This window comes from Varanus komodoensis, unplaced genomic scaffold (assembly GCF_004798865.1).
Source record: "Varanus komodoensis strain SLA01 unplaced genomic scaffold, ASM479886v1 scaffold29_1, whole genome shotgun sequence".
Classification (NCBI taxonomy): domain Eukaryota; kingdom Metazoa; phylum Chordata; class Lepidosauria; order Squamata; family Varanidae; genus Varanus; species Varanus komodoensis.
In genome coordinates, this window is record NW_025335759.1 from 4,209,877 (window position 1) to 4,235,325 (window position 25,449).

A 25,449-nucleotide genomic window follows, 5' to 3' on the forward strand; every position below is an offset into this window, starting at 1 on the left:
AAAGTTCCTCCCCGTCACCAGAGTCCATTAAGTTTTGATAAAGACGCCAGATTGAAATGCGTTGTCAATGTCACCTCAAGAAGGTGCCCATGTCCATTTTTAAAAGTCTTTCTGGTGATAACTCTTGCCAGGGCATCGTTGGAAAAAGTGCATGATGCAGCAATCTGGCCAAAGCTAAGTAAGCCTGGGCCTGGTGATTAGCTGGATGGAAGATTGCCACTTAGGAAACCTAAATGTGAAACCTTAAGGTCCATCATGGAAAAATGTGTGAGCTATGAAACTAACAAACAAAGAACATAATAACTGGTTGGCTTTGTTCTTTCTCCACCCTAACCCAAGTCTGGTTTTCCTCCTGCCAGATAAAGAAAGCTTGAGCATCTCTGTTCCTCTCTTTTGCTGTGTGCAAGTGCACTGGGGATTTTTGGTTGGCGTAATTACATTATAATAAAGGTATTTCAGCAATGTGGAATTCTGCACTTTACTTATGGTCCATCCCACTACCTTTGGTCTTTGCGAGACTTGCAGATAAACATGGTTCCAGCTCTGACCTCACTGCAGGGTCATTTTGGGGCCATGGGTATAGGTCCACCTTTTTGACATCACACGCCAAGTTTCCACAGGAACAAAACAGGCCAGCAAATGTCAGGAGCTGGATTTCCTTTCTCATTTAAGGCTGATGTCAAATTAGGGACAAGCCTGCAGCTTTCAACCCAGCACACAGAGAAAGAGGCCATAGGCCCTCTGGCAAGCATTTCAGAAAACTCCCTTTCCCACAGGCCTCCAAAGAACAAGGTTAAACCCATTGCCAGCAAAAGCAGGTGCCGGCACATCACATTCAATAGCTCATAAAGAAACAGCAGCAAATTTGGGCTGAAAGCTCTCTGATGCTCACAGAAGACAAATGGTTCATAGGAGCCAGTCTTGTTAAGAGCATACTAAGGAATGGCAATGATGCAGGCACTGAAATAAAATAATAGTCCTGCATGGATATATAAAAGAGGGAAACTCTTGCCCTCTGGGATTCTATTATCTGCAAGACAATGGTACAAACCATATTAATCTCGCAGTCTGTAGAGGGAATACATCCATAGGCAGCATCTTGAAGTTTCACTAACAGATGTTATTAGCATATGGCTGAAACTGGGGCACAGAAAGAATTGCTCTACAACTAAATCAGTGTAGAAAGGCACTCGCTGGTGTGAAATTATTAGTCTCAGCCTATCACAAGAAATGTTGCCCCATTAACTCTTTAGGAGTTAAACCACAATGGCTCAGGTGCAGGGAAAAGTCAATGAGGGAGGAACAGCCATGAGAATTGCAAGAAGTCTATGTCCAGAAGGGGTTTTACTATTTTTGGTTGGTGTAATGGCATTATAATAAATATGAAATTATAATGAAATATCCCCCTTCTGTGCAAGTGCTTTGCCTATCAATTAATATTCAGGTTTGGCCAAATATCCCTGCCCATATCCCTGAAAATGTTTTGTATGGGTGGATTGAAATTTCAGCTAACTGAAGTACAAAGTGCCTGGGGCCTTATTCCTGCTTCTTTGATCAATTAAAAAAGCCTTGTGGCCAGATCAAGATGACCTTGGGAACAGAAGGCCCCTTCAGACCAGGGTTTGGCATAGCACATTGCCCATGTTATTGTTATTATTATATAATACATTTATTAAATGCTTACCTGCTGAGGACAGTCCAAGCCTGAGACAGAGAATGAGATGGTGCCACCCCATCCCACCCCCGTTCTGTGCCCAGAAGCCATTGCAACTGGATTGGCAAACAAATCCATATTCAGCCCTAGCAATCAGACTATTCTCTTCATCGTTTCAGTCTGTACGCACATGGGCTCAGGTAGGCATGTGGAGTATTTTGTGCCTGCTCACAAATCCAAATCTCAGTGCAAGAGGAGAATGCATTCACCAAAAATGTTGACAAAGTTGATCTGTGAACACTGCCCCTTTGTATTTTGTACGCCTTGCAAGAAGTTCAAATCACCTGCATTTTACTCTCTGGGAGAAAGCTGCACAAAATGTTGCATGATTCTGTCCATCTTTGTCTGCTGTGGATCAACCAGGTCTTCAACAGGAGCACCAGCCAGGTTGGCTGGAAAATCTCCCAGAGTCATTTGGACATCAGTGGGACCCAAGAGCCTCCAGGGGCAGGCCCTCTTAAGTAGCCCCCTGACTCTAACCTAAAACTTAGGAGGAAGTGATCTGACCATAATGTGGGATTGCTCATTAACCCTCCCATTTTCAGCTCATCCTTTTCCTGCCATTCTGAGTACTGCATATCCAGGATTTTAAAAAAGTAACAATAATCACAGCCCACTTTTTTGCTTTTAAAAAAATCTGAAGCCACTCATGAGAAAAATTGTCCATTAAACCCCCCCCCCCCCTATACTAGCAGCCATCAAAGGGGTTCAGGCACAGTGGAAACTCATACAATTCAGCCTGGATATGAGGCAATCTACTTCACTCCTCCAAACGCCTTCTGAAATGAACAGGGGTTAGCACCTTGGTGAAAAGGGTTAGAAGGCAGATGCCAAGACCTCTCAGGAGAGGAAACTCTAGCTCAAAGGGGCAGTGTCCAAGCACACACGGTTGCACAATAAAAAGCATATGGAGGATGCAGCAGATTGATCCAAGATCAGATTTGCACTGGCACCAAAAATTGCACAGAGGAGGTTGTTCTGCCATTATCCTTCCCATCTCCAGCTTTCATCTATGATTGGAAGTACTGGCACTCAAGGCCAGCCAAAAGCCAAACAGAACCTGACACTCTGGTTCCTCTGCCATACCTGAGGATAATCAAGCATATTCAAGATAGCAACCACAAGGCTTTCTCTGAACTTCCCATGGGAACAAAACACATCAAGTAGAGGGGCTAGGTATATGCCAGACGATCTGCCCCAGATCAGCAAAATGCTCTGACTAGTTCCATCCTCCTCACTAATGCAAGGAAAGAGGGAAGGCAGAATTAAAGTTTAAGTCAAAACTGTAACTGCATGCAAGCTGAGACAAGATACTGCTCCAGCAGAACTGATGCAGGTCATAAAGTTCATTGGTTTCTGCACCAAAGCATATTTCCACCTAGCCCTGCATTCCAAATAAAGAAGATTGCAAATTATTCGGGTAAAAAGCAGTAAGATAGTCACAATCTAAGCAGAGATCAGGTGGGGTTGAGCAAAATGTGTGCCAAATATGTTCAAAGATGGAAACCACATGTTCTTTTTAGTAAATATCTATCCAGGAACATGGCATACTTCCAAAATAAATAAATAAGCATTGGCCATTCTTAATCCAGCTATGCCAATCAATTATTTGACCCCAGGATTGTAAAGCAAGACCTTGGAATAAAATTGTCCAGGACACTTCAAAACCAGCACTTCTGCGTATTTATTTCAGATCTAAACCATGAAGTTCAAATCTAATTAACAGGAAAACAAAAGACCTGTCGTGTACCTCAATACACATTGTCCAAATACATTTTCATCGCCTTCTCCTGCTGCCACTGCATACCGCTCAGGCTTTGATCAATCAATATTTACCCATATTCATAAACACAAGGTAAACTGAACAAGCTCATATCTCTGTAGATACAGGTCTGGAATTTCCTGCATATCATAATCCACTTGCCCAAGGCCAATGCTAAAGCTGCAGGGTAGTTGTCCTGTAATCACATTATAGTTGTAGCCTTGCTTGGACCACCTGACTGCAAAGATAAAGCACAGTTCTAGGAGCAGACTGCACCGAAGCAGAGGCACCCTCTGCCAGCATCTGCAACATGAAACGGCTATACAGCTCATCTGTTCATTTCATCACCTGTTCAATGGCTATAGACCCTGATACAATAATATGAAACTCGCTGGATGCTCCAGGCATTGCTAAACAAGGGAATGCAGAATGTGTTCCCCGGCCACTTCTGCAGCCCTGCTGAGTTGCCTCCTGTCCTCCCAAGATTCAGTGGTGCAACAGCTGCAAAGAATTCTGCACCTTTACTGCTCGACAAGGCAAGCAGGAGAGTACAGCTTGTTTACATCAAAATTCACTCTCCCGAGGCTTCAGAGAATGCAATTTTGCTTTAAAACCAGGGGTGGGGAAGGACTCTCTGTGCACCTTGTTTAATAATAAATTCACTCCATTTCTGCCACTGCACCAACAAATTTCAGCAATGCATTTGATGGCATAGCAGCAATTCCATGGAAGGTACAACCCTGGCTCAGTTCCCAGAGGAGGGAAACTAGCCCCAAAAGTTGTCAACCCCTGCTAGAAACTCTCATTTGGTGGTGTGTGAATGAGCATTTTCTCCTTTCTTGGAAATATCCCAGAGTCAGGCAAATCCCCACATGACCCTAGTAGCTACAGTCCTGTCTTGCTAGCTCTCTTGTCTTCTTTAATCATCTCATCGTAGTTTCACAACATCCTAAAAGGTCAGAGGAAGCCCACATCACTAACGCCATCACTGTATCCCTCAAGAGAGAAATGACTTGAAGGAAAGCAGATGTGAGAGGGCAGCTACAGATAGCGTGAGACTGAGCCATATTTCAGCAAGTGAGAGAAGATGGATGGGGCTAAAGAAACAGGCTGTGCATCCACGACAGATCAGACATTGCAGAAAAAGGTGAGAAAAGAAAGCATATGAACGAGGAACAGGGTTGGGGGAGAGAAGTGGGCAAAGTCACACCAAGTTGTTACTGAAGTGGCAAACAAATACCTGAATTGCTGCAAACATTCAAAAGAGATGATTACCAAAGCACCCCTGTTCGAATGCCTGTTTATTTGCTTTTTGTGAAACCAGCCAAGGTCATTTACAAAATGTTCACTTTTTTTTAAAGTTGTGGAATGAAAACATTGTAAAGCATCGAAAACAAACTTCAAAACCACCACAACTATTTCAGAAGCCAAGCTTAAAGAAAAATATCTTGGCACCTTTCCTGATTGGCCATAAAGAGAGTGGAGACCAGATTCAACTCCAAAGAGAGGTAGCTCTAGAGTTTGGAAGCCAGACTGGGGAATCCCTTCTCTGGGTGGCCCGCAAGTGAACTTGTGCAAGTGAGGGTGTCTTAAAGGGTTTCTTCTGCTGGTCCTACTGCGCAGAACCATGCTGAGATAGGTGGATTCCTCAGACAGCCGGGTCTTAAGTTATGCAGATCTTTCCAAGCCAAAGCCAACACCTGGGATTAATGCTGCCTCCAGTCTCTGAAGACCTCTGGGCAAGACACGCTCAGTGGATCCATTCCGTTGTACATGCTACTCTTTCCCACCGCTATTGTTGCCCAGCCCAGTGAGAGGCAAGGGGACGAGGATGCTGCAGTGCTGAAGAGGAGGAGCATCCCCACAGGGTGGTTGCCATTGGGCCCTCACTGGGGTGTGGTTACCTGGCAGGTACCCTTCCTTGCCTGCACTTGACAGCGCCCCTGCTCTAAATGGTGGGAAATGCTGTGCAGTATCAAGGCAAGCAGGGCTGTGCTGGCCTCCACACTGTGCAAGCCACCAACATCCTCACTGTACTTCTGCCCTGCCATTCCGGGGCCCAGTACTTTACCTGCAGTGGTCTGGAAAGCAACAGGGATACAGGCACTCTGTCCCCTCTGGGTGAAAACTTGTTTTCTGCTAGGAGATGGCCATTAAAAAGGCCTCTCTCTCTCTCTCTCTCTCTCTCTCTCTCTCTCTCTCTCTCTCTCATTCTCTCTATCCCAACCAGGAAGGATGTAATGGCCCACAGGCAAGAGATCTGATGCCCTACCAAGAGATTGGTCTGCTGCCTTTGCAAAGTCCTTGCAGTGATGTAGTACTGACTAAATTAGAAATAAAATCCACATTCCCCTTGAGCATACATTCCACTGGCTTATCCTGGGCAGAGAGAATGGAGCTGAGAGCCAACCGACTTACTGCATCTGTTTGCTCAGAGCTTACCTCTGTTGCTGTAGTTGTGTCCATCCATGAAGGACAAACCCAGTCTTTCGTCCTCCTGGAGGGTACTTTGGTCAGTGAAGCTCCGATCAATTGCACTCATCATATGTGTCTTCTCGTTGCGGTAGTTAATGGTAGCTTTAGCCATGTTGACAGGTTTCCTGGTACAAAGAGGGGAAGTAGGATTTATTAGATTAAGGGATCCATTCAGGGTGCCCCTCTGCAAGTTAGGTTTATGAAAGAGAAGAGGAGAGGAGATGGGAGGTGATGAGCTCTGCAGTGGGGGTGGGTAACCTATAGTGCTCCAATGATCTGGTCTACAAATCACGTAGGTCATGGTGAGGAATAATGGAAGCTGTAGGCCAAAATATCTGGAGAGCCAGAGAATGTCCACTGGGGCTTATTGTGTCATGTACAGTGTATTTCATGGCAGTTGACACATCATGCCCCCTGACTGTTTTCAGATTAGGTCAACTACATATATATAACTTCACTATTACTGATATTTGCATAAAATGCCATATCCAAGTACGGGATCAAACTGAGCTCCCTCTTCACAGCTTCATGGTTTGAGATATTCAGTTTGGAATCCTCTACACCTTTCAACTGCTTCACAAAATTAATATTAGTGCATTTCCTTTGTTTATGCCATGCCTTTCTTACATGGCATTTGAGGAGGCATACGCAGCCTTTCCAGGATGTCGCCCCTCAAACACTAGACAGGTCTTGCTGCTTCAGTGTGTACAACGAACACTGAAACCTGCTGCTAAATCCAGTGCCAAAATAACGTTTCGAGCTGTGGCACTTCCCATCCCAGGCACCCCCTTGTGAGGCTGATTGGTGCCTCCTTCTCTTTGGTCAACCGTCCAACTGCAGCAGAGTACCAACATCCATCTCACACAGTTTCATTCTGGTGAGAGGAGGTGGGACAAAGCTACTGACCTATAAGTTAGGGGGATGATATTCAAATGCTCTTTCCTGGTAACCCACTTGTTCTCCAAGCACCAACCTCCTCCCCACCTTCCCTAAAGTTCCAGGGTCGTGACTTCCATGATGCCGAGTATCTCTACTGAATTGGGGAAAGGAAGGGAAATTATAAGCCAGCATTCTCCTGTATGCATTTTAGTAATAGGTGGGATTTCATACAGGGCCGTCTACATGCTTACATTAATAGCTGTCGAGATTAAAAATAGTGTGCCAATCAAGATCACAGGATAGAAGACTATTACAAAGGAGGAGGACAAAATACTTCTCTCTAACCGTATTTTTCACATCACCCACAGTTGCTTTTCAGCAAAGACAAATGACAGATTCTGCTCCAAGCAATCAAGTGCTAAGAAATCATGAGATAGGATATCAGGTGATGGACCCTGCTGCACGTGTGTGACCTGCCCCCTGATTTCAACATAGACATGCTCAGCACCACTGGTTCCAGCATCATCACCCAAGTGAATTCTGGGATAGATGCTCAAGGGGTGTTTTGGGGCTTTGAACTGATGTGCTGAAGTGTCCTGCCCTTGGCTTTCTGCGCATTCATCCGGCCTTCACCAATCAAACTTGGCAGTGATACTATGAAGCCACTGAGAGGACGAGGGCCACTTTAGCACATGCTGAAGAAGAAGGACAGAACCAGGTTTCACATGAGGTTCTGGTCTGCCCCATGTGCATGAATTTAAAGAAAACCCAATGCACATAGACCCAGCTTGGAAGGACAGACTCTCGGATGGGATGAGCTCAAATCACCCATTCAGGATTTTATTACTATGGGTTGTATTTGAATATTATCTTCTGATAGAGACACCAGAAGTTTGTTTGTTTTTTAATGTAAAGGGTTCTATTAATTAGCAAAACAATTCAGAGAAGATCCCAATTATGCCCAAAGGGTCATAAGTGAGGTAGGAAGGACGAGATGAGCCAAGGGAAGCGCCCATATTTTCCCCCCAAGAATTCCTCACAAATGGTCATAACTATCCCACTGTCATTGCCAAGGGCGTCTGAAGCTTCAGCTGCAAAATAAGCATGAGAAGGTCACAGCTTAGATCATTCAAAAGTTCAGCGGGGTGTCGGAGGAAACCGCTTTGCCATATTTTTAGAAGTGGAAGGATGCCCTTGACCCTGCAAAAGCTCCCAAAATGTTGCTTAACTCCTGGATGGACAAATAATTCCAAGGAAATGTGTGATGACATTTGACATAACTTGAGGCTGAGCTGGAAAGAGAGATTGGCTCATCAGACAGTATTAAGCCCTGAATTTAAGTTGTATACACTTAAATTTTATTTTACAAACAAGTATTTAACTTCTGACTCTTTTGGATAATGTCCAACCCCTGACATCCCACAACCACCACAAAACGGCCAGGCACTGGTCTGCTTTGGGCATGTTGGGGAAATCTGCAATGGATTCGAATGAGGGTTGATATTTGTGAAACTGATCAATGGATTCCTGAGCAGACTGGCTTTTTCTGAGTTGCATTAACTCTACCGAATATGAAGCAGTTTTAAAAAAAATTACAGTAAATGCACATTACTGTAAGCATGTATCAGTGGTAATGCATGTCCATTTACATGCAGACAGGAACAAAATGCGTGCACATTTCTAAAAATAATCTGATTCCATCCATGAGATACGACCAAATGAAAAATGCCTGGCAAGCTGCAAAACACGGTCAGAATGGAACAGATGGAATGGAATCTGCACGTCCTGAGTCTTCTCATTCAGGAAGAGCAGGATTTGGAACCTTTGTTCCATGGACCTCACCCTGTCCATGGATGTTTGTGTCACTTCTGTGGGCCCAACCTCCTTGGCTGTGCAACAGGAAGAGGCAGAGAGAACCCCCCCTCCCCACTGACATCATGGCTCAGAGATCACAGAGGAGGTTCCCCTGGATGCCCTCACCTTCCCATCTGGGAGTGGTATTATTGCACAGGTGATTCCTTGGGAAGGTTGAGGAGCAGAATCCCCATGACCCTCTCCAATCACAGATCAGCTCAGGCTTCTCCAAGTTTCACTGTACATGGACTTTCCCAGCCAGGAAAATCATGCTATGAAGTCAAGTCAGCCGTGCCCACTTTCCTCCTGCAGTGCAAGAGCAAAGGATGCTCTGCCAGTCCAGCATCTTCCACCCCACCTCCTTCCCAAGAAGAGAAGGGATAGGGAAGGCAAAGGCAGGCAAAGGGGACCAAGCCAGCTCATCTTCACCATGTGCAATGCTCCTCTTCCTAGCAGGAGTGAGTGCAGCGAAGCCTGGACCTTGGTCCAAGCACTGGATGAACGATCCATCCAGCTCGTCAGCCCAGAGACAAATGACATCACATAAACATGACCACATCCAACGACATCAAGGGGGGTGGCCATGCCCACCTGACTTCATACAGCCTGCTGGGAGCTGAGGCTAGGGTGCTGGGTCCATCAATACCACCCTATCAATGTAATGTAGAACCAGTCAAAAATGTTTTTGTCTCACTATCTATGCTGCTATATTTTCAGATTAAACACCCTCTTTCTAATTGCTTCCATTATTTCCCCCTTCTTGATTTATGAAAGATTGCTCTCCTGGAAGTGGATCAACTAGAAGGAAAAATTCCCCTGTGGAAAATTACACTGGCAGTGGACTTCTTCGATAAGAAAATGTAATTTCTAATAAACATCATTTTCCTCTCACTCTTAATAGGCATTTTAGGAGAACTGCAGTGAAAAGATGTGGGGGGCATCATTGCTCGGAGATTTTAGCAGCCCTCCCATCTGGCACAGGAAAATTGCTATTGCTCTAGCAAAATTACTATTGCTTCCTTGATTCTTTCAGTATACTCAATGAATACAATAGCCTTTGCCAATGCAGCACTATGCAGATGAGCTATGGTTCCCATCATCCCCAGACAGCATGGCCAGTGGTGAGGGGACCTGTCACCCTAAGCCTCTGCAGGACAGCATGATGGGGAAAGTGGCACACAAATTCCAAGTTCCTGCATTGTGATGCTGCATTTTTCCATGAATTATACTATTGACTATTTTAAACATGATTTTAAGTGTAGGCATTACTGATTATCACAAAGACAACTCAACAGAATGTGTCTTTTGCTCCAACAATAGGCCAGAAAAAAACACTTCTGATTCCATTCTTGATTATGCAGAATTCGAGATGGGAAGCATCAAGGTGATAATAGGATGACGGAATCATAAGAATGCATCCAAAGAGCTAAGTAGCATGTAACCTTAACTGCACAGTTTTGACCTCGAGTACAGAGCCTCCCACCACAAATCGCCAGCGATCAGGATTCCTACCCAAACATGGTTCATGGACTACAACTCATATCCCATTGCTGTCACAGCCCCAGTCCAGGTCTGGTCAGCCATGCCTGCAACCAGCATTGGGAAAAAGAGTTTCCAAAGAAATGAAACAGACCTTTTCTTTGCAGTGCAAATTGCAAACATGGAGCAGGGGGAGTATGGATGATCCAGACTGGGATTGCAATGGGGGGAGTGAATAATTAAAGCCCACCCCCATAACTCCCATCCTGAGTGGGTGGTTTTAGTAGGGGCACTATACTCAAGAGTGGAACTGTGCAGTTAAAGTCACTTGGTTTTTAAAAGGTTGCTAAATATTCAAGGTATAGTAAATTTCCCCTGTTCTGTTCATTGACTGCTTCTCTCTGCCATGCCCCTGAGTCCTCCTGAATTCTGGTTTATCCTGGATTAAAGTTAAATTCTGGAATAGATTTGCTGCCTCTTTCAGTTCCTTCCATTCATTTGCATCTCCCTTACTCTCTGTGCCATTAATATACTTATGCTATTAATGTACACTACTAAACACAGCAAAAAAGCATAGAGAGAATACAAGTGGATGCAAAATCAAATAGTTTGCATTTGTGGTGCTTATCAGTGCAAAAAAGAACGCATGAGTGTTCATTAAACACTGTACAAAAATAATCTTGGTCCAATGAAACAAGCACTCGTATGATGATTCCATTTTTGTAGTGTTATATTAATCACTACTGTGCTAATAACTTTGGAAAATTCCAGTAGAGGAGAATTACAGCATCATCAACTCACACACTTGATGGAGTGTTCATTTTTAACTCAATAGTATTGTGACTGTGTTCTATCATGTTCAAGTTTGAGGAAGAGCTCTAGAAGAGGCATTTCAACCTTTTGGACGGGATCAAAAGCTGCCCAAAAGCCAGGAAACTGCCAAATGATCGGTGGCTAGAAGAAAAGGGAGTGAGGCCACATAAGAAACTTCAGGCAGGCCATCTGGGATGCCAGGAGGGCCAAAGGTTCCCACCCTTGACCTTTGCAAGTTCTCCAGGTTGGGTGAAAGTTGCTGTTGGACCACACAGTTCAAAAGCTCCTTCCAAAACCCAGGCCATATTTTGATATGGCCTAAATCATTATGTAGGGCAGAGATTCCCAAATGTTTTTCTACTGTTGCTCGTTTCAGTACCAGCATATTTCAATTGATTAAACCTTTGAGTACATATAAACAATCACAAGCAATAATTGCAACAAAAAAATCAATCGAACATGTAATTCGCCCATTTCAAAATTTTGTTTAATTTAATCTGAATGATATTTAATCTCAATTCTTCCAGCACCATGTTATTTATGCCACCAATTTAGCAATGGTATGAGTATGTGTATATTATGGATTAAGGAAAACAGAGAAAAGAGATTTTTATGTTTATCAGTGAGTATGTTAGTAGCTACTGTACAAACTAGAAATAGTTCCAGTATTAGAAAGCAAGCTTCAGAATCAACAAGTCCCACCATTTCTTTGGTTTGATGGGAATGAATCTCTTTCAGAAAGCATTCCCAAAATTGTGCAAGCATTGACTCACCAACAGAATTTTATCAGATTTTGTTGTTGTTGTTGTTGAAAGGGGGTTGACGTACAATGAAATCACTGTTGTAGATCTGATCCTCAAATTAAACTCAAATCATGCAATCTATTGCTTTTGGGGTGCTAGACTACGGCTCCCAGCATTCTCCCACGACTATGCTTACGAAGCAATGCTAGGAGTTGAAGTCCCACACATCTGGAGAGAACCATGTTGGGAAAGGCTGGGTTAAAATCAACATTAGTTAATATGGGTCCCCAGTGGATTTTGGAAGGTGAGCTGCTTTGGCGACCGCTCCAGCTTTAGGAGGTGAGCATTGAGCAGGTTAATATGGTTTTTCTTAAACTGCTCCATGTGTGCTTTGCATATGATCAGTCCTTCATACCAGTATTCCTCAATTGACAGCACTGGATAGTTGGTGTGAGATTTTCACGCACTTTCTAACGTGTACTTGTGCTCACTCCCCCTCCACTTTCTTTTAGACAAGTCCATGGAACCCATGCAACTTGGAAAAAGCTTACCTGCCGTGAAATCCGCAGGTCAATGTAATAGAAATCAAAATCCAACTGAATCTCCTGTAGATTCGTTCACCTCCCGTTGTATTAAAAGAAGGGCAAGCCTGAACTCCCGCTCCTTAAATGGGCTGCAGCTCATGTCAAGTCCAGCCCTTTGAAGAGGACTCTGATTCACGGCCAACCCTATGATGGCTTTTACTTTCCCCATGGAGAGGTTCCATTACTAAGTGTGAGAGCACTTGCTTTTCATGAAGGAAGCCCCAGTCCCTGGCATTTCCAGTGGAAAGGACTCAGTGATGGGGCAAATTCCTCCTGAGGGCCTGGAGAGCTGCGGCCTAGGTGGACAAGGCAGTACAGCAACTCCCTACAATTCCTCCTCCCAAACCAAAAATCCTGGGAAAAGGGAAAGTGAGGAAAGGGGATCCCTTCCAAAGAGGAAAGGACCCTCATGTTGGGTGCCAATGACATCTACACCACTGTTTCCTATCAGGGATTGCAGAGCTTGTGGTCATGTGGACACCCCTGATCCACAGGTCTACATGAAAGCTAACCCTGAATGTTGGCGTATTCCCAGCAAAAAGGGAATAAGTAAAGCTCAATTTTCACGCTGATGCATGCAGAACATGCACCAAGACAGCAGAATACCATATCCTGGCTTTACGCAGTTTGTGAAGATTTAAGGATATAGGGAGTTCCAGGTTCTGATGCATGTGTAGCAAATGCTTCAGAAAAGCTGTCTTATGCTGTCTGAAATGCAGTCAAAGATGATCATGCTGATGAACCCCTTCCCCTTCGATAATTCTCTTCATCCCGGTATAAGATTGCCCATGAGGGATTTGGAATCTGCTTAAATACATATTTCAAAGAATATTGATACGTTCTTGATGCCACACCTCAAGCCACTGGAAAATATATTCATCTTTTCAGTTGCCAGTTCACTCAGCAGGCCCTGTTCTCCTAAGAACAGTCATTTCTCAAGCGTGGAGAAGAATGTCTTAAGGATGAACATCAGTCCAGAACATCATCTCTCTCCTTTCATCCTCCACATCGGTCTAGCCTCACATTCATCCATGAAAAGGAGGGATCACAGTCTCATAGCAAGACGTGTAAAACCATCCTATGGCGTATGGTGGAACGGGAGTATGTTTGCTCTGGACATTTCTGGCTCCTCCAAAGGGAATCTCAGGTCCTGATCCCCTCCAGCTGTGCGCCCCTTTTTCACCCCCCTCCCATGTTTGGTTTTGTGTTCCTTTGTTAAAGCAGCATTTTCCCCATATGAACAAAACAGAAGACACACTGAACATTTATGCCACAAGGAAAGGAACTGGTTGGGAGCAATGAGCAGTGGAGCGAGCACGAGTGAGTGAGAATTACTTACGGGTAATAGGAATAGGAATAGTAGTTCCTCCTGGCAAGCGTGCAAACAAAGAGAAACAGCATATATTGCATAAGCGGCTTTTCTCAGCAAATAATGAAGGAGAAGATGGGATACTGGGTGCCTAGAAATGGCAATTGGCCAGAGCCTGAGCCATTGTCCATGGAAAGGATTGGGGACAGGAGGGAGGGAGGGAGGGAGAGGAGCCTGAGGAAGCAATCAGTCAGAAATGGGAAGCAGTGTTTGTACATGCTCCCTTGCCTGGGGACAAGCCAGGTCACCTGCCAACCCAGAGCTTTCAATCAGGGGCAGCCCAGCCTCACCCTGGGCCTACGTTCTTGTGTCCTTGTCCCAGCTTTGAAAGGCCTCCAGAAGCAATCAGCTCAGGCCTATGGCAAGAGTTAGTTATGAGCCTGATGGGGAAGGGAGGAGAAGCAGGAGAGATGTCAGAGAGAGGGGTGGCAGAGAGAAAGAGGAGGGAAATGGGGGTAACAGAGAGGCAGGGAGTGAAAGGCAGAGAGGGAGAATCAAAAGGGTGGAAGGAAGATAGAAAGCATGTAAGGAGAGAGTGAAAATGTGGGTAGCCAGGAGGGGATGGAGAATAAAGGGGATGCCAGACTGAGGGGTAGTGGGTAAAAGGAACAATAGGGAGAGAAAAGGAGTGATAGAGATGGGGGTGGAGAAAGCGTGCATCAGGAAGACAGGGGACATTAGGAAGGGGGGGACAGAAGGGCAGGGGAGAAAGGGGTGTGGCAGGAGACAGAAAAGATGTGATCTGCCTACTTCTGGCCCTCCCACAACCGACTTCAGCCTTGCCCACCACCAGCTTGCAGCCTCTGGCATGTCACTCGCAAGGTAATGCAGCCTCCAAACAGGAGGGAAGGATGAAAGGACAGAAGGAAAGAAGAAATCTTCACCCATCTCACCACTGCTTTCGATCAAACAAGCCTTTCTAAGGAGTACTCCCTCTCTCCATCAGCACCACATCATGCTGTCAAAGGTAAATAGCACATCCATTTTCCAGTATCTTTAAAGACCCCTAACAGCACGTAGCTAACCTGGATTGCAGGAAGCACACTGTCTGCAAAGCCGGTTGCTGCAGCTGACCTGGAATCGCCCCATTGGACAGATTTGCACCACAAGCTTTAAACAAGAAGTGGGCTGGAAGCAGAAATGGGGACAGGCACGGCAACAGCAGCAGGTGAACACATCCTTTCTGATCGCGCTTCTCTGGAGCAAGGGCTGTGACTACCAGCCTTCCAGTTGTTAACACAGAAGCAAAAGGGTGCTCCTGATAGGAAGGTGTGTCCATGAAAGAGGAGCTTCCCATGTCCACAGCTCTTCCTCAAAGCCCTTTTCTGGTTAAACGACATTCTGCTGAGGAATAACAGCAACAGAGATGTGCACACGTTCCTCAATGGACAGTGGTTATGCACATGCATTAATATCTCTCCAAATAAATACATTAGAAATAGACTGTGCAAGTCAGATATGCAATGCCCCCTTTATCGAGGATATGAAACCCGCAAAAGAATTGGACAAGGTGCAGGGAAACTAAGGTGGAGAACTTCCAAATCCACAAACATTTCAGAACTGGACGCCAGCAACTGCTTAAGTATCTGGACATCTGAAATCTTTATCAGCCTATCTGTGTCTCTGGTGATCCTGATTATGTACACAAACACTTCCAGATGTGTACATGCACACACAAATGCACACTCTAGTGGCTACAGAGTAACATAGACCAGGGATGTTGATCCTCTGCTCCATGGGTTAGATTGGGTCCACCTCAGGTCCCAGTCTAGCCCCACAGAGAGCCATGGCGCCTTCCCCTAGCACCATATCCTCCTCATCAACCTTTGATCATTGGATAATTCCCCAACTTTATCACAGTGATTCCCCTTTGGAACAAATTCCACCCCAATGCCTAAGCTGGAAACCACAGCCCAGCATTGCAAGCTGCACCCTGTGTGGGAACGTGTTGGGGAGCAAGGTGGCACTGCAGCCCCTGTGGGCCAAGAAGCAGCCAAGACCCTGGCAGCACCTGTCCAGCCCTCTCCCTCGCTGGACCCATATCCTTCCTTCCTCACCACCGACCCACAGCTCTGTGATGGCAGTAATGGAGGGATGGGGACAGAAAGCTGCATGGAGTGCAAGACGGCAAGTGGACAGGAGGAGCAGACGGAGCAAGTGGTGAGGAGCAAGCGGGCTGAGTGTGGCGGCGAGAGGGGCTAAGCCCACTCCTCCTCTCACAGAACCTTCTGGAACTGGATTCTGTGGAATGGGAGAACTGGGGAAATCCACAGAAAGGGGGAGAGGGTCCCCACCACAAATGGCCAATGCAGCCCAGGCCTGACGCCCCCCACCCCACCGGCAAAGACAAATGCCTGACCAATTCTTCCTGAAAAGGTTGCATATCCTTACTGCAAACCCTTGACTTAGTGTTGTGACAGTAAACCTCGTCCTAGGCTTCCTATTTGCTAAATTCGGGGAGCAAGGTGATCCAGGCAGCTTATAGAACCAAAACACTGGCTTGCAAAGTGAAACTGTTTCTGGGGCTCAGTATCCTTTCCCATCAAGCAAATTAGCCCAAATCTAGGGCCCAGTATCAACTTTAATGATCACCTGATCATCATGGGAAACATCTAATTTTATGCTAGAGCAGCATTTCTGAAGGCAGTTGGTACTTTATACATCCAGCCTTTCCAGAACAATTTCTTCTGCTGGCAAAAGATGGATAAAGTAGAGATGGACAAATAGTCTTTTGATTAGCTAACAACAACAACAATTGCACTACTACTTCCAATCAATACCCACTTCCTATAATCTCACAGACGCTGGAGCATCTGAGCTGTGCTCACATTTTCTCCAAACTTGACCTAAGGGATGCTTAGACTAAGGGAAGGTGTTGAATGGAAAACCTCACTTGTTATGGCTTTTTTGAATTTCTGGTCACACCTATTGCATGGTCTGGCATGTCAGTTGCCTTTATGCATTTCCTGAATGAGATTTTTTGAGATTTCCTGGGTAAATTCCTCAATATTTACTTGAGCAATTTGCTGATCTGTTCTGAAGACTCTGCGTTGCATGAACACCCTGTGAAGGCAGTGCTACAACACCTGAGGGAGGACAGCAGACAACTTTTCTGGTTGTCGGCCAAACCGGAAAAGTGAGCTTTTCACTTGCCTGTCTTGAACTTTTGGGATATCAGATTTGGCCCAGGGGCTTGGAAATAAACCCTGAGAAAATTCAGGCTGTGTTAACATGGGGATCTCCTTACAACCAAGCCTTAATTATGAAGATTCTTGGGTTTTGCTAACTTTTACCAAAACTTTCTCCCCATCTATGCTGGGCATTCAGTTCTCTTAATGGACTTGCTTAGGAATAAGCGGGACTCTTCCGCAGGTCTCATGAGGCTGAAAATGCCCGTGAACCCCTCCTTCGACACCCCCACTCGGATCATTCCATCAGGCGCTTTGGATAGAACTCTGCTGTTGTTCTCCAGCAAAGGGTGGGGGAGCATGGGGAGCTTCAGCCATGTGCCTATCACTCCCATAAGTTAACCCCTTCAGAGGAGAAGCATATTTGCTCATTCAAACCAACCACAAGAATCCTGAACATTTTCAAATGGCCAAGCTTTTGAATCAAAGACAATTTAGATGGGCTTTTTTCTTCGCCTGTTTCCATTTCACCATCTCCTACATTCCTCCCCCCTCCTTGCAGAATGTGCTGGCCAACGTGCTTTCTTGCAAGCCAGGTCCCTCTCCAGCGCAGAGCTGTGCTCTGCTCCTGGCCTAATCCCATATCCTGGAACTTTAGCTGCTGTGACTCCTACCTATTCTGGTTAGCCAACATGCATCTGGCCCAGCAGATTGACTTCTCTGGGCTGGCTAGGAGGAGGGAATTGGAAGCTGGGAACCTGGACTCTTCATTTTCTTGATGGAGGGGCTGTTGTACCATCAGCACTACCTTTTCACCCCTCCTTCCCAGAGGCCCACTGGGTGGGCTTCAGAGGAGAAGGAAGAGGAGGAACAGGAAGGGGAATGTGGACCAGTTCCAGATGTTGAGATGCTTATCTCCAGCCAGACTCTCCAGGTGGGCAGATGGGCTCTGAGAATAACCAAGATGTACAGTTGGGAGGAGACTTGGAACAGGGGGGTTTCTCGGACACAGATGAGGCAGGTATAGCTCTCAATCCCATGGCATGAGATTGGCAAAGGAGGGCATGCAGAGAGGAAGCGTGGTTCTTTTCAGAAGGCCCCAGAATGTTCATAAGGAACGTTCTTGGAGGCAAATGCTAAGTGGGTTCAGGGACCTGCTCAGTGCATGCTCCAAGATGCATTCTGGTGTTTGTGCTTCTGGAAAATGCTATGGTCAATAAAGAATCTTTCGCAAGAAAAATCTACGGTTTGAGTGTACAAAGGAAGCAACCTTCACTCACAACAGCATCCTGGATCCTATCAAGATGAGCAACAGGCAGATTTCTCTCCTATCCCTGAACATGTCTGAATTCAAAGGGCATCAAAGGTAAAACATCATCATCATCTGAAAGCTAGAAGCCTTAAATCAAGTTTGGTGCTTTATCTTTGATTCTTTGTAGAGGCAATTGCTAATAAAGGATCCTTGCTACTCTAGTTTTAATTTTTTCCATTTGTTTCAGCATGTTTTAATACCATTGAGAAGTTCCTTAGAGATTCTGTGAATCAGATTAAGCAGGATATGCACATTTTGACAGAAATATGTAGTAAAAAATATATTTGTCTCAACCTCCCCTAAGTGTGCTGAATACTCTTTCTTGACTAACAGCCAGTGAGTTTAATAACACCCTTCCTAATGTTCTGACATAGCTACACCTGCAGGAATGCAACAGGCATTCTCACTGCCCTGGGAAGAAGCAACCTCCAGCCCTAGCTTGGGCAGTGGTCTCACGCCTGCCCAGACATTCCCTGAGCTGGCACAACACAAAGCCCAGGTAATAAACCGCCTCCTCTTCCCTCCCCTCTACGCAGGGTTGAATGACCCACTTCAGAATGTGCTTTCTTGAAGTTTGACGCTGCATCACACGCTACTCTTTGCAGAACAATTTAGGTAATATCTGAATAGTGGGGTGATTCTGGCAAGGAATGGCAAGCTGTGTATTGACAAGCTGGCAGAAAATCTGAGTGCATTCCATGCATATAATTGGTCTTCATAAGGAGAAACAAAACAAAATGCATGCATTTGCCTTCACGGCAAGAAATGCCATATAGGTTTGTATCCAGACATCCATCAGAATAATCCACTGATGGATTAGAACCTGCTTCTACTATTTGGGGGCTACATTTCTCTCCTTTTTGATCCTTCTCTTTCTGCAGCGCAAACCGCATTGTGGGGCTGAGAGCTTTTCTACACCAGGCTTTTAAGAGGCTTTATCTGGTTTTGGTCCTGATGCAGAATTGACATCCAAACACTACACAAGGGGCTTTCCTTTTTTGCTTTTTAACAAAGCTGATGCTGTACAATAGCGAAATAACATAATTACATAAATGGGACAATACCTTGTCTTTCATTTTCAAAAGTAATGCCCCACATTCCTTGCTCTTTAAAATAAAATAAAATGAAGAAAGAGTTATTTTAAAAAAACAGAAGTAAAACCAGAGGATGGTGATGCAATCAAAAGAATGCACAAATAAAAAACTCTGACTTCATTTCCAGCATCCACTTATACTGGGTTTTATTTGCTTTATTTTCCCTTCTGCCCCGTTGCTGTACCTGGTTTTACCTGTATTTCTTAATGGAAGGTTTTGAAGCTGTTTCCAAGCCAAACTCAAAGGAAGAGAGAGTGCTAGATATCCCCAGCTTGCAACAATAATGTGATACTCCTCCTCTCCAGCCACATTTCATTTACCGAATGACACAGGAAAACTAGTATCACATCCAGATCAGCTTCCTCTAACTGGCGTCCATCCAGATGTTTTGTCCTGCAACTCCCTTGACCCAAGTGGTTTGGGCTTCTGGGAGACAGTAGGCCAAAATATCTGGAGGAAGCCAGGATTATCTCCATCTTCTCAGGGCTGCTCACCATGGGCACATAGACCAAGATCCATTCCACAACTTTTAATCCAAGTATTCTCAGCAACACTTAGAGGTGAGCAACCTGGAACTGGACTGTGGGAAAAGGGCTTCATAAGCAATCCATCCCAACCCCCATCCATCTCTGGAATTTTCAGTACTACTTGTTTCATGGTCCTAGTAAAGATTCTGCTCCCAGCTACTACTGAGCGCTTCCTCTTCTCCTTCAACCCAAAAGACTCCAGAGTGAGTGCAGGAAGCATTTTCTTCCCTCTGAATTGGCTTCAGACATCATTTGGTAGTAGGTGTCAAAAGCCAATTCAGAGGGATGGTTATGCTTTTCCAATTCTAGGGTCTTCAGGGTGGAGGAGGAGGAGGAGAAGGAGGAGGGCATCCATTATCTGAAGCCCAAAGCACCATTGCTGCTGCCAATGAGTTCACCCAGTATGTTACCTCTGGTCTGGACACCCACCCCTGATCAGCAACATACCCCTCCCTTTACAGCTTACAAACAGGATGCTGAAACTAGACATTATTTCAGCTCAGCACTACACTGGGGCAGTACCAGACTCACATGCATTGATCTCTGTATGGGAAAGCCCAGCATATGCAGCTTCCATGCTCCTCCTCCTCATATTATTATTATTATCATTACTATTATTATTATTATTATTATTATTATTATTATTATTATTCTATATCCCCTGTAGCTGAAAGCTCTCTGGACAGTTCACTGCATTTAAGTCACCCATCCAGATTTCAACCAGGCCCAACCCTGCTTAGCTCCCAAATATTCATCTCTGTAACTCCTTTCTGTCACTGGAAATGACTTTTTTTAAAGAAAGAAAATGGCCTCTCCTGCCACTAAAGTATGAGCGGTCATGCAGCGAAGAGCATGGGGCACAAACACGTAAGATGTATGGGAGAGAAGACATGAAAGGAATCCACAGGGGACTCGTGTGTGTGTGACTCCATCCAACCTTAGCAGCCAGCTCTTCTATTCTTGCCAGCCTGTCCCAGTGTGCCTAGACAATGCTTGGCATCCCCTGGTAGGCTGCTTGGAAAAACAGCTCCTTTGCCTGGGACTTTATGTTCCTGAAAGGGCAGTGGGATCATGCCTGCCCAGGCAGAATGCTAGCTAATGAAATATAGATGGAACTTGAAGCAGCCACTGCTGACCTGTCCCCCTGCCCCCTGCCTGCCTTTGATCTACAGCTCAGGGCAGTCTGCAGGACGCATGCTGCGCAGTTGCCCAGGCTGATCACAACCAGGGCTGAGGAGAGGCAGGGGCAGAGCCGCAGTGCCACTGGACACCACGCTGAGGATAGCTCTAGTGTGTCCACGTAAACAAGCTCACATTGGTCCCTCTCAATCCTTCCTGTTCAGAGCAATAAACCTCCCAGATTAATCAAGAGCAGAAACAGTTTTCTTGCTTACAGCCCTCAAGAACTCAGTCACCAGCATACTGACCCAAAGAAACGTCAGAAATGGTAGGGAAGTAGAAGAAACTTGGCATTTTGTTCTAAATGCTTAGCTTCTGTCTACCACACATGGATTCTAGCTTTGCCACTGTGCGAAGGCAATGCACTTGGGCTCTGTCCACATGGACGTCATCCCCTACCTCCAACAGCCATATTCAATTTCAACAAAGTTCTTGGGAGTCACAAGCCAGGGGTCAGCATGGCCCAAGGAAAAGTATGATGGCTTAAAAGTTCACAAATGCTGGCATATTTCTGCTTCAGACAGCAGGCGCCAGGAACTGGGGCTCAGGAGAGGGTTAGGGGAGAGGGTCAGGAGAGAGTTTTCCCCCCTTGGAATGGGAAAACACCATATGGAAGCTAGGAAACCACCAAACAGAAGGCCACCAGGGGGAAAGAAGGAGCAGCAAGACCTTCTGGGGAACCCCAGATAACCAGATTAGAACCCCAAGCTGGTTCAAAGGAGTGACATTCAAGCATATCGGGATTCTCAGTTTTCCATCTCAGAGCACACTCCCAAATGTTCCTTCTCATTCCCAAATAATAGCAGTGTGCATTCCTCAGCAGGTGCAGCTCACCTCATTTTAATTATGTCCCTGTATGCACACTTTCCCTTCATTGATTGAAACATGAAAATGCATCCTTTATATATATTTTAAAAATGCCTTTAAGGTTCACATTTTGCAAAGGCAATCACAAGCACAAAAACATGCTCTTTCCCTCAAAAGTGTGATTGTGTTCCTGTTTGAGTTTGTGAGTGATGCAACTTCAAGTATTTTCCCAATAGAAATGAGATATGCATATATAAATGAGATTGGCATATTTGGGCCTGAGATGTTCACTAATTCAACCAACCAGCCAAGCACAATGACACTAAAAGATGAACAGGGTCAGGAAAGGTCTGATTCTCACTGGGAGTTACTTATTCCTGGGAGTTCACAAGGCTCCCAAAGAGCCCATCTCTGACTTGCAACCACCTGCTTCCAAAGGCCCCATCCTGATAACCTTCCCTCTTGAGATGGCTGCATATCAAGCCGTGTGGCTAAACTGGAACAGAACACATTTTGGGTCACATGATTTGCCCTGTAAATATAAAAGTCTAAGCTGAAACAAGGAACCCTGCTCTGGGTACATTTTACATGCATTATAAATGTGAGATTGCCCCCCACCCACCCCAGCTTAGCAAATGTTGGTAAGAAGAGAAAGCATCTCTGTTGCCAAGGATCAATGCCCCGTTGGGAAGCACAGCCAAATGCACAGCCTCATGAACTTAATGCCATGCAGGGCAATGGCACTCAATGGAGTACCATTAAGTATATTACACTCAATGGAGAGTGCCTTTGGATGTGTGAGTCCCAACAACCTATGCATCAGCAGGTCCATGGAGGAACACCTAAAGCTGCCTCGTACCAAGTCCAACTCTCTCAATATGTACTGACGGGCAGTACCTCTCCAGGGCTGAGAAGCCAAGAACATAATAATAGCCATGCTGGATCATATCAGTGTCCATCTAGTGCAGCTGTTCACACACTAGTTCACTTGTGCAAATGCCACAAAAAGGCTGTGATGCAATAGCACCTACCCATCCACATTTCCAGCAACTGGTATACGAAGACATACTAACTTGGTTAAGAGAGGTAGCATGTAGCCCTCCCAGTTATTGACCACTGGTGGCTTTCTCCAAGAAATTGTCCATGACCAAATGGACGGGCATCTCTACACCTTGTCGTAGTGAATTCCATTGTACGTGCTGCCCAGAAGAGGTGAGCAGGGTGTCAAGAATGGGACATTTCATTCACAAGGTCACCATAAGTCGGAGATGACTTGATGGCAAACGACAAGAAAAGGTTAAAACTGTTAGGCCCTGCATCCTGGTTCCTTGTGCCATGGTTTCTTATCCCCTTAAATCACTTCACCACTACAGTTTTAGCTATGGGCCTGGAAGGACTAGAAGGAATGGAAGGGAAGATGCACTAGGCTCAGAATTAAGTCTCAATTTGACACATCAGAGTAGGAAGAAACAGAGGAAACGGATCCATGACTCTGGCTATTACAAATAACCCTCGTTTCCTTTTTTGGAGTCTATCTGGAGCATAACTCCAGCTCACCCACCATTTCTAAATTCCATTTCAAGGTTTGTTTGGACTCAAATCTGAATTAGATCATAAGATTTGCTCTTTTTCCATAAAACCTGTATGCATTTTCATAACTAATTTTCCAACTACGTACATCTCAGAAAAGTACACATATCTTCTCCTGTCAACTGAAACTTATTTGTGCATATTTTTCAAACGAACACATTTCACCCATGCACATTTTGCAAATATACCCATTCCCTCAAACGACTCCTTCCAATGTCCAGGACTGACACCACAAGCTTGGAGATGTGCAAGCGTAGACTGTAGACTGCAGATTGTACCTTTTGCTCGGAAAGGAGCAAACGGGGTAAACCCTGCTCAAGACCAAACTGAAATGAAATTTCTCACCCAACCCAAGTCTGCCCCACCAGAGCAAGGTGGCTAAGCCCCAAATGTGGCCAAATGAGCGTGATGGTAGAAGTTGCCAGTCATGCAGTATCGTAAAGGGACAGAGGAATGTTGCCTTACCCTTTCCGAATGACAACAATGATTGCCCCGAGCAGGATGATCAATACCACCAGCCCTCCAGCGCAGATCCCCAGAATGAGGCCCATCTCCTCGGAATGCTGGGAGACTTCCAGGGGACGTTTGCTCTCTTTGCAGGCTGCTACAGGAGATGAAACACAGAACATGTGGGTCTGTAAAGCAAACAAGCGAAGCAGCATCTGCTCTGTTGTGATGGCATAAATACTGGAGCTCCATGCAGATGACCTCTTGAAATTCTCCACCCTATCGGTGTGCAGAGAAATGGGGGGCGAGGGCACAATTTCAGCACTTTTTTTCCAGGAGGAGGAGAAATTTTCCAGTGGTTTTGCACAGATAGGATGCACCAGGGCAAGGGCTGTAGCACAACTCCTTCCTAAGGGGTTTTGCTTTTGTTTGCTTCCTGTGCTGCTACTCCATAGGGCAGAGATGGTGCCAGTTTTGGCCAGCCTGGACTCCGTTTGGCATTCTGCACAATACCTTATAGTTCGGAGCATTCTGAGGCCTTAGGGGCAGAGGTGAAAGCCACAGAGGGAGAGAGAGGGAGAATGAGAGAGAGAGAGCTTCTGCAAAATGGCGTTTTATTTCTATGGTATAAGAAATAAATTTATTTATTTATTTGTTTATTTAAAACTTTTCTATACCGTCCCATACTTAAAAGCCTCAGGATGGTTTACAGCAATCAGTCCAAAAAATAACAATAACAATTGTCCAGCATTCATTAAAATATAAACCCACCACTAAAACAAATTAACAAAATACTAGGCGAATAACAAGGTTTTCGCCTGATGCTGAAAGGACAGAAGTGTTGGTGCCAGGTGAACCTCTCTGGGGAGGGTGTTCCACAATCAGGGCACCACTGCAGAGAAGGCCTTCCTCAAAAGAAAACTTGGGGGCTTTAATGAGGACAAACTATCCTCTGAGAAATTTTGGCTGTGCTTTCATCATTCTTTAGGGATCAGTGCTTTCCCCCAAATCCTCTGAAAGTTAAATTTTTAAGGGCTGATTTTGGATGCATCTTGGATAAATGCAGGTGAAGAGAGACTGCTGTATGCTGAAAGAGATACATCCTCCTTAGCCATGTTGCAAATAAGGTACTCACAAGAACCCATGAGCAGTTCTCCAAGAAGTTCCCCTTCCCATTTTTCTCAAAAGCAAATTCTTTTGGATCAAAGTGAATATCAAAAATATAAGATACAAGAAAACGTATGAATGAAAACTTTGATCTATTGATAGAAATAGAGCCATCTCTGGTGCACCTATCAAGTACCTTCTCCACTTTCATGTGGAGCGACTTTCATGTGATTAAGGAATGTATAGGGTGGCGCTTTTGAGCATCCTCTGCTGGAGCGGCTTCGCAGAGGTTTTTACAGCAGCCTACCCATTGACCATCATTAGGGTGGCCTGCTGTCCTATTTTCTAGTAGGCAGTCCTCTCTCTGTGTGAAGGCATTCTCTATCTGAGTCTGGGTTGGGTTTGAAAACAAGAAGAATGAGCAGAAGCAGGAGTCTAGAAATTGTCACCAACACAATGAGCAGGTCCATGGATCACCAGGTCACAGTGTTCCCCGTGACAGTGGGGTATGCCATGTTTTTACTTTAATTATGGCAAGTACTACCTTCCAGAGATGTTGCAAGCATCAGATGTAGAAGATGAGGAA

At 45.2% G+C, this 25,449-nt stretch overlaps 1 protein-coding gene across 3 annotated transcripts in view; it reads right to left on the reverse strand.

Annotated features, from left to right (window-relative positions):
• Positions 1-25,449, reverse strand: part of PTPRU (protein tyrosine phosphatase receptor type U) — a 349,047-nt gene that overhangs the window by 67,707 nt on the left and 255,891 nt on the right. For all 3 annotated transcript variants that reach the window (XM_044434925.1, XM_044434924.1, XM_044434927.1), the window contains exons 14-15: positions 23,775-23,913; positions 5,919-6,076 (exon numbers count right to left, since the gene is read on the reverse strand). In XM_044434925.1, coding sequence (XP_044290860.1) covers positions 5,919-6,076; positions 23,775-23,913 — 297 coding nt within the window. The remainder of the gene's footprint in view (positions 1-5,918; positions 6,077-23,774; positions 23,914-25,449) is intronic.